Source organism: Canis lupus, chromosome 2 (assembly GCF_011100685.1).
Source record: "Canis lupus familiaris isolate Mischka breed German Shepherd chromosome 2, alternate assembly UU_Cfam_GSD_1.0, whole genome shotgun sequence".
Lineage (NCBI taxonomy): Eukaryota > Metazoa > Chordata > Mammalia > Carnivora > Canidae > Canis > Canis lupus.
In genome coordinates, this window is record NC_049223.1 from 3,767,331 (window position 1) to 3,782,928 (window position 15,598).

Sequence of the window (15,598 nt, forward strand, 5' to 3'; positions counted from 1 at the left end):
TAATTATTAGCTTCAGTTTTCTGAAAACAAATTCCAAGCCACAATGATTTCATTTCTTTCACACTTAAAAAGTTAAGTTACTTCTTAAAAGGGGTGGGGGGCTGGAGTAAAAAATAAAGCTATAGAGGCTTTTAAAAACACCACAGTCAAATAGCACCTTGTAGAACACACAAGACAAATCATTCCTGAGAATCCATTCATACTGTTTTCAAATTCCAAGAGAAACATTTTTTTGAACATTAAAAAAATTTTTTTAAGTGGACAGCTCTTTAAAACTGCCTTGGCAAGCAATAAATAAATAAATAAATAAATAAATAAATAAATAAATAAATAAATAAATAAAACTGCCTTGGCTTTTACATGAACTCGCATGGAGGTTTTCATTTACATGCAAATTTTTAAATTCTCTAAAAAAAAAAAAAGCAGAAACTTACACTTCGAATTAATTAACCTGATACAAAGCACAGGAGAAAAAAAATAACCTTACGAAATGCTTCAGAGATCTGGCATAAAGAGCTGAAGCATTACCCTGTGTGGTGAGAATACAGATAGCCTCCAGGATAAGACATCCAGCCAAGTCACATTTCTAGACTTTTGAGGTTCACGGGTCAATCTGTACTTAAGATTCTTTCATTGGTGGATATCAGTCTATGATTTATCCTCAAAAACAGAGTATCTTTCATATTAAATGTTGTGGGCAGGAGGAGAACGCGATAGATGTAATACATATGCTTTGGAAAGTAACCTTCCTGGAAATTTTATGTAAAACCATTTGACAGACAGTCCATAATCTTTTTAAAGCTGGATAAAAAAAAAAAAATCCGAAACGTGATTTTGCAAACATTTTGACATCTCCATGCGTGTTTTGAGTTTCCTGGTAATCCCAGATTTTGTGGCTTTCCCAGAATTTGGAAACAGACGTTAAGTTATATAAATTGTGCCTTTCGTGAGCGTATTAAGGGCCTTTCTGACCTAAATGATTAAATGTGTCTTTCTCTGCTTGTCTCTATTTTTCCTTTCCTCCCACTGCAGAGTTTCCAACATATGGTTTTAACTGTGAATTTGGCTGGGGTTCTCACAAAACTTTCTGTCGTTGGGAGCATGACAATCAGGTGCAGCTCAAGTGGAGTGTGTTGACCAGCAAAACTGGACCCATCCAGGATCACACAGGTAATGGAGAGTTCACTGCGGCCCCGCTTCTTTGAATTAGAGAAGGTGTTACTGTGGAGGGTGTCTGGGGTCTGTGAGATTCAGGGTGTTAGGAAATACTACCAAACATTCACTTGCACTTTCATTTCCTGGAATTACCAAGATCTCCTTTCCTGGAAGAGATGCTCCTACACCCAGTAGCAGAGAAGGCTGATGAAATCTGGCAACTGGTGGCCTCTTGGAAAAACAGCAAACTGGGCAAAGCTTTATGTGTGAATGACTACCTGTTGTATACTTTTTCTGCACCGTTTTCATGGAAATCTCAAATACATTCAAAAGTAGAAAAGCCTCAGTGAAATGAACCCTCTATGGATATAACCCAGTTTAAACAAGCACCAAATCATAGGGCTCTTATTTTATCTCTCTCACCCCTGAATCTGGATTATTTTGAAGCAAATCCAGGCATATGTCATCTCATTTATTTTGCAGCTAAAGAAACAATAAGTAAGCCTAATGCTTGCCCTCCCTTGACCCTTGAAGTGGACGTGGAACGAGGTGGGGTGGGATTCTTCTTCTTTTGATTGTCAGTCTGGCCCCTTTTTTCAGAGCAGGTGGAAATCTCACCCGGCCTGCCCCACCTCCGGTCTTACTTTCCTACTAAGATTAATTAGTGGCAGAGGGTTGGGCTGGGGGTCCAGTGGGGGCTGACAGCCACTCCAGTGAACTCTTTATCCACTGCCATCCTGTTGTCCTCTTAGTCATTTTGTCTTGGAGTTTGAGGTGCTGCGTAAAGATACGGTGGTGTCCTACAAGGCCCACACATACACATGCTCCTGCACACCCACAGCACTCAATGGGCGGACTTCAACCCGACTCAGTGAAAGTTACAGGACTGTTCCCTCAAGAGGTGGCTTCCCAGATGATACCCTAGAGGGACATCTGCTGATGCTGACAAGAGCTCTTTAAGCCAAAGTCCTCCATGCTGGGTTTTGGATGAGTGGGTCAGTGGGCCAATGGATTAGCCGAGGGCATTTTATGCCTTTCCCATTTTGTCCTTCACTTTTTTCCTACCAGTGAATATAACCATTAAGTAGGTTGAATTGGCTGCCTTCTACCACAGCTACCTCTTTGCCTAATGAGAATGACAAGGAAATTGGATAAAATTGGACTCCTTCAATTCTGAGACACTTTCAATTGAATCTTAAGACAAGCAGTTTTAGAAAACTTAAAATACTTTGACTGTAAATGGCATTGTACATATAAATGGCATCAAATTAACCAAATGCAATTAGCTGAAATGAAGGCAGTAATGGTGGAAAAATTGATGCAAAGTGAAGCAAAATGGCTCAGTAGGATCTGACATTCAAAGGAGGTTAAAAGCTATGTTAGCCAGAGACAAAAGATAAAAGGCTTGCAGAAGTAAAGTGCTAATTGAGAAAATGAAGACAGAGTTCCTGACCCCGAACTCTGATAAAACCCCTGAAAGGAAAAATATCAACGCTTTATGCGTTGGAGTATCAGAAAAGGAGGGCTTGCCTTAGAGTAACAGCTGAGAAGTGCGATTCCTTCAGAAGGATTTGTCTCTTTTGTTCTCCCATACACCCAGATTTGCTTGGCTGTGGTACCAGGTCTGCCCTGAAGAGAAAAAGCCTCCTACAGCAATAGAAACACAAGCATTTGCTGCGCGAGAGAGGGGTGAGCCTGACATCTGAAAGGCAGGAACTTGTTAACATAAAAAAAAAAAAATCTAAATGAAAAGAGCCCTACACACAGCACACATGCACACAGATGACATTAGGCAGTACTCCACACTTTGCAAATCAGTTATGGAGATTTCTTTAAATTAGCACTGTCTAGGTTAAATATGCTGCTGTTCACTTTTGAACTTCGCTGAAAGAATCCCACTTGGTTTTCTGCATTTGGCTTCTAAGAGGGAAGCTACGTACCTCCTTACAGAGGATTCCTGAAGCCCACCATCTTCCCTGGTTCATTGAACAAGTGTTATTTGAGGAGCCCCGTTACTTGTGAGGTGCTATACCAGGCCCCAGGGATACAGGAACAAAGGAGGGTTGGCCCTGCCCCAGGAGCTCAGGGTCTGGCTGTGGGCCGGAAGTGATTGCTCTGCAGGTGGAGTGAGCAGCGACTGGGAAGATAACACTGGGGGATCAGAGAAAGTTCTGCCCCTGAGAGTGTAAGCTGGCGTGCACAGAGGAGGAGAGATCGCAGGCGGTGTGGTTGGACAGGCTCCTCTGTGAAGTGGTTAGATATGTGGCAGGGGTGTGTGGCCCTGGGTGCCCCATGAAGAAGTGTGGCTAGGCTGACGGTAGCGAGGAGCTGCTGACAAGCTCCATGCACAGGAGCGACATGAGCATGTTTTGAAAAGACCGCAGCAGTGTGGGGGCCGAGGTCAGGGGAGATTTCTCAGGCCATCTTCCTCCCTCTACCCATGTCCAGTGTCCTCCTTCTTCCACCTGTTCTCCGGCTAGCCAAAAGAAACCTCATGGGCTCCGTAGATGTGCTTCTCCTCGGCAGCATCTCTAACTTCAGTGTTTTTCCCTAAGAATGGGGATATTGGTCACAGACGCAAGATGGGTGCCTTTTTCACCCATGCCTCTCTGTGGGCTGAGACCCTACTCACCCCGGTGAGATGGCACTGTCACACGGATGGGGAACCACCACTTGGTAAAGTAGCAGGAGAAAACAAACCCCAAGAGCAACAGCATCTGCGCGGTCATTGCGTGGGTGCTCCATAAAGAGCGTCAGCCATGCTGCTGCAGCTGTGGATTTTATTTCCACCCTCCTTTTATTATTCCATCTGTCGGTTTTCTTAAGAGGGTTTTGGTGCAATCTCACGTAAGCAGCCAGGTGAGAGTAACAAGCTGCCCGCTGACCCATCCACTTCCACCAGCACACTGTTGACACAGGCCAGAAGACACAGGATGTGCCCACATGTGCACAGTGAAAGACTATCTCACAAACACTCAAACCCCTTGGGCAGCAAACAAAACATCCTGCTGCCCACTGAGGCCCAAGCATCAGATTCACACTTACATCAGGTGAGACGTTAGAGTCGATATTTCTATTTGCAGAGCAAACAGTGAAACATGAGTTGTGTGTGTAGACCAGGTGGTGGCAGGAGGAAATGTTCCCACTGGGGGTAATTAAAAGCAAAGCCAAGAGTAAGTCCTTGCAGCTCGGCAAGTATCTACGTTGCCAAAATGGCACATCCTAATAAGCCTCAAAAATGCAACCTTGCCTCTCCTTGAACCAGAAGCCCACATCAGACAGGAGCGGGACTTGCAGCTGAAATTCAAACTCTCAGGTGCATCTAAGGAATTTGTAAGCCGTTAAAATAAACTAGGGAAAAGTCATCTGAATTTGTGGGAAAAAGAAGATCACTAGATTATTTGGGAAAACTGCAAATCGATTATTATCAAGCAATTATAGTATCATCACTCAGCTGAGATGATAAATAAGAACACATCTAAATTATTCCATGTAATGTCTGTGTTCGTATCAGTGCTGCTGAAACTATTTTAAAGTTGCACGAAAACAGGTCTGCCCTCTGCTTTCAATGTGCTTGCAATGATGCAGAGGCCAGGTGGGGCCGTAGCCCCTGTCCATGTGACAGTGCATTCCACATCACAACCATAGTGTCTGAATGAATACTGCCTTGCAGCCTTCTCCCAATCAAACACCGGCTCCAGAGGCTCGGGGTGCAGCCTTCGGTGCCAAAGAGGTCCCCAACAACTGCACACCCTTCCCTTCCCACCGCTTATTTGGGTTCCTGGTGCTCAGCCCAGGAGAGCAAAATTGAGTCTTGGAAATTGAAAGAAGGGACGATGGAGTTGTAAATGTGGCCACTCCCCCTAATCTGGTTTTTTGTCACAGCAGGTGATGGCAACTTCATCTATTCCCAAGCAGACGAAAACCAGAAAGGCAAAGTGGCTCGTCTGGTGAGCCCCGTGGTTTATTCCCAGAACTCGGCCCACTGCATGACCTTCTGGTATCACATGTCTGGCTCACACGTGGGCACACTGAGGGTGAAGCTGCACTACCAGAAGCCAGAAGAGTATGACCAGTTAGTCTGGATGGCCATCGGACACCAAGGAGACCACTGGAAGGAAGGGCGGGTCCTGCTCCACAAGTCTCTGAAGCTCTATCAGGTGTGTGGTCTCCTCCACCACCCCTGCCACCCCGGAGGAGGGCAGCTCTTTCAGGGGGAAGGGGATAGTATTTTGAAGATTACGTAAATGAGACATGGGAATTATTCCAATGATTATTTCAGGTGCCTCCCAAGTCTGGGATTTTGCTGCGGTCATGATACTGAGCTGATGATACTCTCAGCAGCATAGTTCCATCTCCAAGATTATAGGAATAGAACCAATTTGCTGTGAAAGAGGGGAGAATGCTACTTTATAATCTATTTCTGGGTTGTCACAATGAACATTCCTTTTATTGGCTGCTCCCTCTGGTTTTAAATTTTGGATTATAAAATGAGAGTGTTAGGAGAAGTTTTATGCCATCACCAGGCAGTTTTTTTTTTTTTTAAGATTTATTTATTTATTTATGATAGACAGAGAGAGAGAGAGAGAGAGGCAGAGACACAGGCAGAGGGAGAAGCAGGCTCCATGCCGAGAGCCCGACACGGGACTCGATCCTGGGACTCCAGGATCGCACCCTGGGCCAAAGGCAGGCGCTAAACCGCTGAGCCACACAGGGATCCCCTCACCAGGCAGTTAACACAGATTGATGAGCAAAACGAGTGCTTAGATGAAATCTCATGATTTTAATTTATGTGCCATAGATTGAACTGAACAAGCATTTGTAAACACTGCTATTCGGGACCAAACATTTCAGTACCGTAAAAATTATCTCATTTTGTTAGGTGATTTTTGAAGGCGAAATCGGGAAAGGAAATCTTGGTGGGATTGCAGTGGATGACATTAGTATTAACAACCACATTTCCCAAGAGGACTGTGCAAGTGAGTATGAACTACTGTATAAGCCAGTGCCAGGCTTGCTCAGGGCATTAAGATTTTCATGTGAGGGTTTTTGTCTTGCTCATTTAAACTTAGAATTTCAATGTGGGTTCTAAGCACATCATATGAAATGCATACTTTGGTACAACACGCCATAAAACCAGGTCAGTTTGCCTTTAGCTACTCCATTCTCTAACCTAGTTCATTTGGTGTCTGATTGGTACCTGCAAAACCATGTAAATAATGTGGAATCAACCCAAAAACCATAGCTAAGAAAAAAGACTCGAAAAAGAAAAGAAAAGAAAAAAAAAAAAACAAGAAGGAGAAAGACTCAGAGTTTACAGGCTATGCATAACATGCCAAAACATTTGATGAAAACTGGAAAAACTCAGACATCTGGATAATTCCAAATATCTGGGCATATAAACAAAACAGCAGGCCTTTACAAATTTTGAGCACAGTGAACTTAATTAAGATTACATTGTTAATGAATCATAGAAGCCACAATTCTTTGCTTTATTACAAATAAGTAGATGTTTCTGACTCTAAAAGTAGTTGAAATGCCTCAACAGAATAAATGAAATTTTGAGACTTTGCATAGCATTACAGAGTTTATGGTTTCTATTGGCCGAGTATATATGGATGCAAGTTGATGTTGAAAACCAATTCGTATTCCCTGGTTCTTGATGTATAATTATAAATAGCATCACTAATGGCAATGTAATAGCACAGTAATTAGTCTTAAGCTCCATTTGCTACACTTCAACTTTTGCTATATATCATATAATACGATGTTAATTATCACAAAATGGAATAAGCCTATTGGACAAATTTAAGAAAAAGGAGATCTGTTGGCTATAATGGGTTTTTGGTCATTTCACTAATTTACAAAGCTTTTATTATACAATATATTGAATATATGTAATCCTAAAGTGGCAATAATTTGATATGATCTATTAAAGAAATTGGGGGAAAGAGCAGTGAATCTGCTTCTTCGTACTGTGTAAGGAAACTTATTTAATGCCATGCTACTTAGCAGATCTTTGCAGGAAACAATAACACTTAATTTGTCAGTTGTGATTACTCTACAAATTGCCCACATCCAAGCCTACACTGTTGTTAACGTATGTATTTCATGTAGTTACACGGTACATGTAATACTGTCGCTTTCTATTACAAGATGAAAATGAAGTGTTTGGAATGTGAGAGCAAACCCCATAAACTAAAACAAAGGAATAAAGTTTAATTCCACTCACCAAGTTTTAACTGCACTGCGCACTGTATGCAAAGCAACATCCAAGTGCTCCAGTGAAGATACAGGGGGACAGGGCAATTCTATGAGCCTTTTCCTTTCATGGGACTGGTCCACATGGCTGTAGTTGCTGCTGGGCATTGTACTCAGCAAGTCACAACTAAAGCACCATCAAAATACTCTATGTTGCAGTCCCAGTCAAAAGATGCCTAAGATAACTCTGTATTTACTCATCAAATATGTATTCTTATATATTTAGCCACGGATGCTATGAGACCATCAACCATTTATCAGTTATCAGTTGCACATTTATGCAACAAATATTCATGGAGGCAACTTCTCTGTTCTGGACACTGGTATAAATGTTGGGAATATAGCAGTGAATAAAGTACTCGAAACTCTCTGCCCTCTACTCAAAACCACATGGGCTGCTGGGATTCCGCTTCTTCCAGAGATTTTATTTATTTGATTTTATTATTATAGTTATTATTTCATTATTGTTATCTTGAGGGGGAGGGTAAGACATAGAACACAGTCTCTTGCCTTAAAGAGCTTGTAAATACTATTTGGGAAAACAAACTAACCTTCTCCCAATTTAAGAAGAAGTTATCTACAAAAGCACAGGATGGTAGCCATGCACTCAACCCCACTACTGTTTCCTGTTTCCATCAGCTTTCCCCCATACTCCAGATGCCAGAACTATTTCATTCCACTCTTCTCCTAAAACCACACATTCTGCTAACAGCAGTGTTTGCTGGATTTTGATGTGACACCAATTTCACAGTCTTTGGACACCATCTCCCCGTTTTTCTGCAGTTATGTGGTGGGGTTGGATTGTGTTAAAAACTCCCAAGAAAATCCAGCAGAACCAATAGTGTGAGTGTGTGAATGTGTGTGTACGTGTGCGTGTCAGGGTTTATGTAGTTTGTGTGTATTGGATTTTGTTGGCAGTTCAAATATCTCTTTCAATTTTGTTTGACTTGTCAGAACCATCAGACCTGGATAAAAGGAACCCAGAAAATAAAATTGATGAAACAGGTAGGTTTACCTTGTTGACCAATTTTTTAAAAAATTACTATGGCTTTCAGGATATTTATTAAACAACTTTCTGGAACTCTAGTGCACTGGTAGATGAAAGCAGTTCAAACAGAATAAACATCTCTGCCCTCGGTGCTGTGCATTGGGCCATTGTCACAGAGATCCCTCTTCTAAGTTGCCAGAAGGTCTAGGGGAACACCATGGCAGGTCCCGCTTGTGTGAGCAGCTGAGCCCTGGGGAGTTACACTGGCCCTGGCCCTGCCCTGTCTGTGCTGGAGGAGGACCTGGAGGGCAATCCGGTGAAACACTCTCACTGTACTACTATGGAAATAGGGAACCAGTGAAGACCAGAGCTTACCCAAAGACCGACCCTGATTTTCATACAGTAATTTGAAACCCACCTAAATTCTTGTCTGGTTGCCATCCCAATATGATCTTTGAGGACGGAAGCCCAATTTTTATGGTAGGCTGTTGTGTTTGACCCATCTGTTCCCCTCCTCCTCTACATGGGAACTCTGACTTTATGATAATGAAGGCAGTGATGAGGATGATGATGGTAAGGTTTCATGGAGAAGCTAGTATGTTCCAGGCACTGTAATATGTTATGTTGTCTGCTCTCTGAGGCATATTGAGCCCCATTTAGCTGGTAAGGAGGAGGCTCCAAGCAGTGACTTGCCTTAAGTAGCACAGTTATTTGGGTGATAGCCTCAGACTTTACACCAGTTAATCTGAAAATGTGTATTTTCCTCGACGAATTTGTGGTCAGATACAGGACATTTGATCAGAGTTGGGCCTCGCCTGACATTATTTTATTTCTAGAAGCTTCCACACCTCCCAGCCAGCAGTTATGGAGTTGGACATTTGCCCCAACATCACTCATAGCTGCCACCAGCAGTTCTGTGTCCTGCCCATGAGCATGAGCACCTGTAAAAAAAGCAGACCCAATGTAGTGAGTCCTGGACTTGATAGAGACAGATAAATGTGGCATTACACTAGGCTGATAATAACATTAGCACGGGCTCACTTAGCTTAGTTACACAGCCCACACCAAGATGTAAACTTTACTGGAGGTTGTTTCAAAACAATGTTTAAAGGGAGAGAATATTAATATGCCCCCAGGCTTGTTTTCCCCTGTTTAGGGACTTGCATCTCATATTTTTAGTTTTCCTTGATTGGAATCTTTGTTGATCTGAACACCATTAAGTAAACACTATGCATGTTGTGCATTAACATTTTAGTCTCATTTCTAGTACCACGTAATTAGACTCAAAGCTCCCATGTTAATAATTTCTCATGTTCCACTGTAAAGAAAACATTTCCCCAGTGACTGAACTGCAGAGCAGCGTGACTGTCTCCAGTGAAACCACCGAGGCTGCAAAGATGCTGATTATTAAATGTATTCTATTCAGCACAACACAGACACAGTCTCTAGCTTTGAGCCGTAACCCATTTTAAATGTCAGCAGCCAGCATCTGCTTTGTTCTGAAAGATCTGTCCTTCTTGAGTGAAACCACAGTGGGCTTCGGGGGGAAATCTGTTTGATTTGAAGATTTTGCCTGTGGGGGAGCAAACACCTGCGTGAACCGCGCCCAGGCACACCGGAGGCAGCGCCACATGAAGGGCAGCTTGGAGCCTTTCCTTGTGCCTGGTTTTGGGATCAGGCAAATGCACAGGGCATGGTTAAATCCCACCTCCCCATCCCACTGGATGAACGTGTGACTAAGCATTTTGCAAAGCTTAGTGACCTGGCCAGGGACTATAAGCACAGATTGCAATCTAGCGCAGCCAGCCGGCTGCATGAAATCTGAATTAGATTAGAACCCAGGCCTCACTGTTGGCCCAGAATCCGTTGCTTCCGCGTGCTAAGCTATGTCCCAGAATCGCAGCCTCAACTCCCCACGACTCTCCCCTCCCACGTCTCAATTCATAATGAGCCAAAAACATCAATCTTGGTGTCTCCTGGTGACGGGGAGCCAAACCTCTCTTCAGAAATCCCCCGCAGGCTCGAGAGGGAGGACAGGCAAAACTGGAACGTGTGATTTGCCTTTTCTCTCCTCTTTCTCTAATCTTCCATCTGCTTTCACCTGGTATGTTGGCAGTGCTCACGGGGCCAATTTTGTTCTTCCCCTAGGGAGCACCCCCGGCTATGAAGGCACGGGAGAAGGTGATGAGAACATCTCCAGGAAGCCGGGCAATGTGTTGAAGACCTTGGATCCCATCCTTATTACCATCATAGCCATGAGCGCCCTGGGTGTCCTCCTGGGTGCCGTGTGCGGGGTCGTGCTCTACTGTGCCTGTTGGCACAACGGGATGTCAGAAAGAAACTTGTCTGCCCTGGAGAACTATAACTTTGAACTCGTGGATGGCGTCAAGTTGAAAAAAGACAAACTGAACACACAGAGTACTTACTCGGAGGCCTGAGGGCGGACAGGTGCAACGACGAGTGGAGGACGGAAGCGGAAGGACATGACTTGAGCGTGCTGGGGAGCTGTTGGTCTCTCTCACTGTACAGGCTGGGAAGTGCGTTGATGACGCTGAGCCAGGCTTTTCTCAGGAGCTTCGATGAGTACGGCCGACAGATATGAACGAGTGAGCTGTGTTAACGATCAGAATCATGTACAGTCAGCTTTTTTTCTGTTGGTTTAATTTGAATAATCAAATGCTGGTGTTGAGACCAAGTATGAATGACTTACTGATTCGTTTCGACTGTCCCTCCCCTTCTCTCTCCTCTTCCCCTTATGGATTCTTTTCTTCGGAAACTGTGTGAAATCCAAGATGCTGGCGCCAAGTGTGTTCAGTGGGGCCCTTTTGACGGACGTGCTATCTGTAGCCCAGTGCCCAGAAAATATTAGAATAACTGCACTTCAGTGGACTCCTGAAGCTGCACCTGTTGTATAATTGCCCACGTCGTGCATAGGCAGAGAAGGATTAGGATGTTTTATGTTAAAGTACCGTAGACCCTCAGTACTGGTATAGTGTGTCAGCGCTGTTTACAAAGCAATACCGTCAGACTTTCTCGATGTTCTCCAGTGTTGTACTAAACCTCGTGCTTGTGAACTCCATACAGGAAACTGTGCCCTCACCAAACACTGCTGGCAACCGGGTGTGCTGCCGACAACCGCAACGAAAACTCCTTGGCACTGGCTAGTCTATGTCCTCTCAAGTGCCTTTTTGTTTGTACTGGTTCTCATCGTGTTACATTAACAACCCGCTCTGTTTCCCACTGGTGAAAGCCCTACTCTTTAGTCAAACCCTGGTGGCCCACTGACTAAGAAGAAAGTATATTTTAGTGTGAGATGTCAGCCCCCGGGAAGGCAAGGGCTCCGAAGATTTGGCAATGTGCTTAATTGCTCTGCTTTTTCTGTAGTTCAATTTCATGTCTCTTGACCCTTTTGTATAAAGCTGCAATATTCTCTCTTATTGGTCTTTCATATGGAATGTATTTTCAAATGTAAACTCTTTCTCTCCTCTCTCTCTCTCTCTCTCTCTCTCTCTCTCTGTCTTTTCTCTCTCTTAGAACTTAAGCATTTGCCATTGTCCAGAAAAGAAACTTGCAGCTTTAACCTGCTGGCAGTGGCAAACAATTTTGCTAGACTTTATGTTTAAAAGTAAATAAATAAGGGAAATTCCTAACTTTGCCCTCCAAAGTCTAACTTTGGTTTTCTTGTTAACTGGTTAAAGTGACAGTATCTTTTTTCCTTAAGCCACTTGTCTGCTCCAATCAAAATGATCTGTGACAGAATGTGTGCATTTAATAGAAAGAGTGATAAGCTGAGGGAAGAGGTAATACTAATTGGCTTTCAAGTGACACCCCAAGGAAGGACTGAGTACAGTTCTCCAAATATCCAAAACTATGTGATTTTTACACCCAGATATACAAAAATGACCCCTGAGAACCTTCTTGTTTTGCTATTGAATCAGACAAGGGAAGTGGAAGAAAGAACAGTTAATTTAAGAAAGTGACTATAAATCCTGGTGCCTGGGGTGAAGTATTCTAAGATAAGACAGGGAAAGAAAACGAGTAGAGTCAAAACAAATCTTTAAAAGCATCCATTTAGGAGCAACCCTGAATAAATAGAGACTTGACTGAATGCATCTAGAACCTTGCAATGGCTCACAAAGGAAAAGCCTGCTGTTGGCCTAAGATGGAAGCCTCGGACAACAGCACAGAGCCATAAATGTCTTATCAGGCAGCGTGTGAATTAATCCAAAGAAGCTGTGGTTGTTTTCAGTATGTTCATATCAGACCATGGTGGACAGAAGAACTTTTAGAGTTTCCTCCCTTCCTACATTGCTATGGGTCCCGTTCAGATACATTCTTGAGAGTCACATTTGCATCATGGGTGGGTCAGTCCATTCATCTTGGTTTAATTGGATTATAGGATGCCCTTTGTTTCCAGGAAAGTATGGATCACTATGAAAAAAGAATAGATTTTTATCCCCAGAGACATTCATTTAGTTGTTAGAATCGTACCAGGATGAAAGCACTAAGTAAGACCTGATTTTTTTCTTTAAGGCAACAGACTTAGAGTTGTCCTTAGCCAAGGAAAAATGATACTGCAACTTTAAATTTTAAAGTATCTTGCACTGATAAATATATTTAAAAATTATATGTTTATAAAGTTATTAATTTGTAAAGGCAGTGTTACAAAATGTTCAGTTTATATTGTTTTAGATTGTTTCGTAATTTTTAAAGGTGTAAAATAACATATTTTTTCTTTATTGAAATCTATAAGACTTTCTGTAGTAAAATGTTTTCATTTTACTGGTATATGATTGCTTCATGTTTTGTACCATCATAAAATTTTGTGCAAATTTTTTTTACAGAAATTTTTATTTTCTATGACAATATGACACTTGTAAATTGTTGTTTCAAAATGAACAGCGAAGCCTTAACTTTAAATGACATTTGTATTCTCAGACACTGAGTAGCATAAAAATCACATAGAACCGAACTGTAACTTCAATCCCAAACTATGACTACTACATTCCAAAGAGACAGTTGAATTAAACATTTTCATAAAATACCCACACCTGATGGCTTTTATTCTATTAGCTTTGTTATTGTTAAAGAAATTGGTATTATAGCATCGGATAACTTTCAAGATTTTTTTTAAGTTCTTTTTGAAAAAGTATATCATAATAAGGAGAGAAGATTAAGAAGACATATCCTGAAAGTAGACTATCAACGCAAATCAGACACTGTCAGTATGAAATAAGTAATAAACTGACAGCGTTTATGTGGTGCCTAAGCTAAATGTAGGTGTAGGGCAAAGATGAGCATGGCAATTGCAACTGGCTGTTTGGTAATTCTTGGGACAATTTCTATTCCATCTGGGACAAAAATAATAGTAACAGTAATAATAATAATAACAGCAACAACAAAGAAACAGAAGTGTTAAGCCAACGCACGGTGAGTAGGGCCCTTTTTAAAACTTGCTCCAACAAAATTGGCCTACACTAAGCCCCACTCTCCACAGACCAATAATTCTTTCTTTACTGTCCTCTGATTGCAAAGAAATGTAAAAGCACAGGACTTGTTGGAAAGTGAGCTGCTCTGCACAGCTCTGTAGTGAATCAATATTACTGCTTCTCTCTGCATGTTTTTGCCTTATGCATCTCCCCAGATTTATCCAAGAATGGGATATTTTCCCTATTGAGGGGATTTTTAGGACTCTCTGCTTAGGCAGAAGAGTCAGAAGGAGACAGAGCTGGGTAATCACTGAAGTTAAATTCTACCTATCTTCAAGGATGTTTCCAGAAAACATGGATTTTCTTATCCATTAATTCTGATTAATATAGAGATTAATTAATCTAGAGATGCTTTCTGAAAAATTCGAAGGGCCTTCCAGTAATATGATCTCCATTTCATTGTTTGAGAAGGCCTTAAGCCTATGTGCGTTTCACCCCTCTGCCACCCCTGGTTAGCTGCTAGGCTCCGTTCTTCTTACTGGATTAAATGAGCTACATCACTGTACAATAATACTTCCCAAAGTCAGGAATTAAATGTGTCATGAGGGTTGAAACATTTAACTTAAAGCATGAAAATTATTTATTGTTCTATCTCCTGTCTTCCCTAATAACTCGTTAATAGCCACTCAGGCTGAATTGCACTAGGTCTTTTTGCAAATCAAATGAATTTTGTAACATTCCATAATGTTTCTGCTTCCCCAATGGTAATTATAGCTGTTGTGTGGCATTAAAAAGCAGTTCTGCTAAGATTTAGCTCCATTTCCCTAAATTATATCCACTAAGGGATCTTTACCAGATTTTCGACTTGGGGGTTGAGAAAGGGAGTGAAAGGAGCCTACAAGTAAGTAGAACCAAGCACCAAAAGCAGGGAAGACCAGACTAATAACCTTTAAAAAAAAAAACAAACAAAAAAAAAACTGTCCCAAAGAAACATTGCAAGATGATACAAATAAGAACATCTGATTATCACATGCATGTAACATGTTAGCACTAAAGGTCCAGTGAAATGATCTTAACATCTTAGGAGGAAAGGTGTAAACTCCACTTCACGAGAATCTTCTATGTTGATGTCATGGCACGTCTTTTTACTGAGAGCATTGGCTATTCTCACAGCAGCTCTGTGAGGAATCCAAAGTTCAGGGCGGTTGAGTGCTGAGTTCAGTATGTATCTGATCTCATTTCCCCTTCCATTGCTTCTACCACCTCACAGCCCTGCATGTCTTGCAAGGTGCTCACGTAGGACCTTGCTCCTCAAAGTAGAGCCCAAGGATCTGCCTACAATAGCCGCATCATCTGGACACCTGTCAGAAATACAGAAGCTCAGGCCCTACCCCAGACACACTGAGACATTTTAACAGTAACCCCAGATGACCTGCATTCCCATCCATTCAGGTTTGAGAAGTGCCAACATAGTCAGTACTTACCATGAGCCAGGTGTGCGAGAGCATGCTTTACTTCCAATGATGATTTTGAACCCCTCAAAGATGGGGAAAACATCCTTGCAAGTTTCATGAAGCACCTTCCAGAAGAGCCTGGGCATGATGCAGCCTGGAAAACAGAAAGTAAAATTAGCAAATGGGAAGTCCAACTCAGAAGCACTTTGTGGCCATGTGCCTGAATCCTTGGGAGGGATCTACACATGGGCTTTCCTGAGGGTGAAGAAATAGTGCTGATCAAGTGTTTTGCTGGGCAAAAATTTTAAAGA

General features: G+C 42.2%; 1 protein-coding gene and 1 long non-coding RNA gene across 6 annotated transcripts in view; one reads left to right on the top strand and one right to left on the bottom strand.

Moving 5' to 3' along the window:
* Positions 1-13,454, top strand: part of NRP1 (neuropilin 1) — a 137,991-nt gene extending 124,537 nt beyond the window's left edge. For 2 of the 4 annotated variants that reach the window (XM_038529705.1, XM_038529707.1), the window contains exons 13-17: positions 1,033-1,170; positions 5,041-5,315; positions 6,038-6,134; positions 8,371-8,421; positions 10,553-13,454. In XM_038529705.1, the coding sequence (XP_038385633.1) occupies positions 1,033-1,170; positions 5,041-5,315; positions 6,038-6,134; positions 8,371-8,421; positions 10,553-10,842 (851 nt within the window). In that variant the 3' untranslated portion in view covers positions 10,843-13,454. The remainder of the gene's footprint in view (positions 1-1,032; positions 1,171-5,040; positions 5,316-6,037; positions 6,135-8,370; positions 8,422-10,552) is intronic. The other 2 variants (XM_038529708.1, XM_038529706.1) reach the window with 1 other exon arrangement.
* Positions 13,442-15,598, bottom strand: part of LOC119876044 — a 134,939-nt gene continuing 132,782 nt past the window's right edge. For both annotated transcript variants that reach the window (XR_005355158.1, XR_005355159.1), the window contains exons 4-5: positions 15,318-15,441; positions 13,442-15,194 (exon numbers count right to left, since the gene is read on the bottom strand). This is a non-coding gene — a long non-coding RNA (uncharacterized LOC119876044). The remainder of the gene's footprint in view (positions 15,195-15,317; positions 15,442-15,598) is intronic.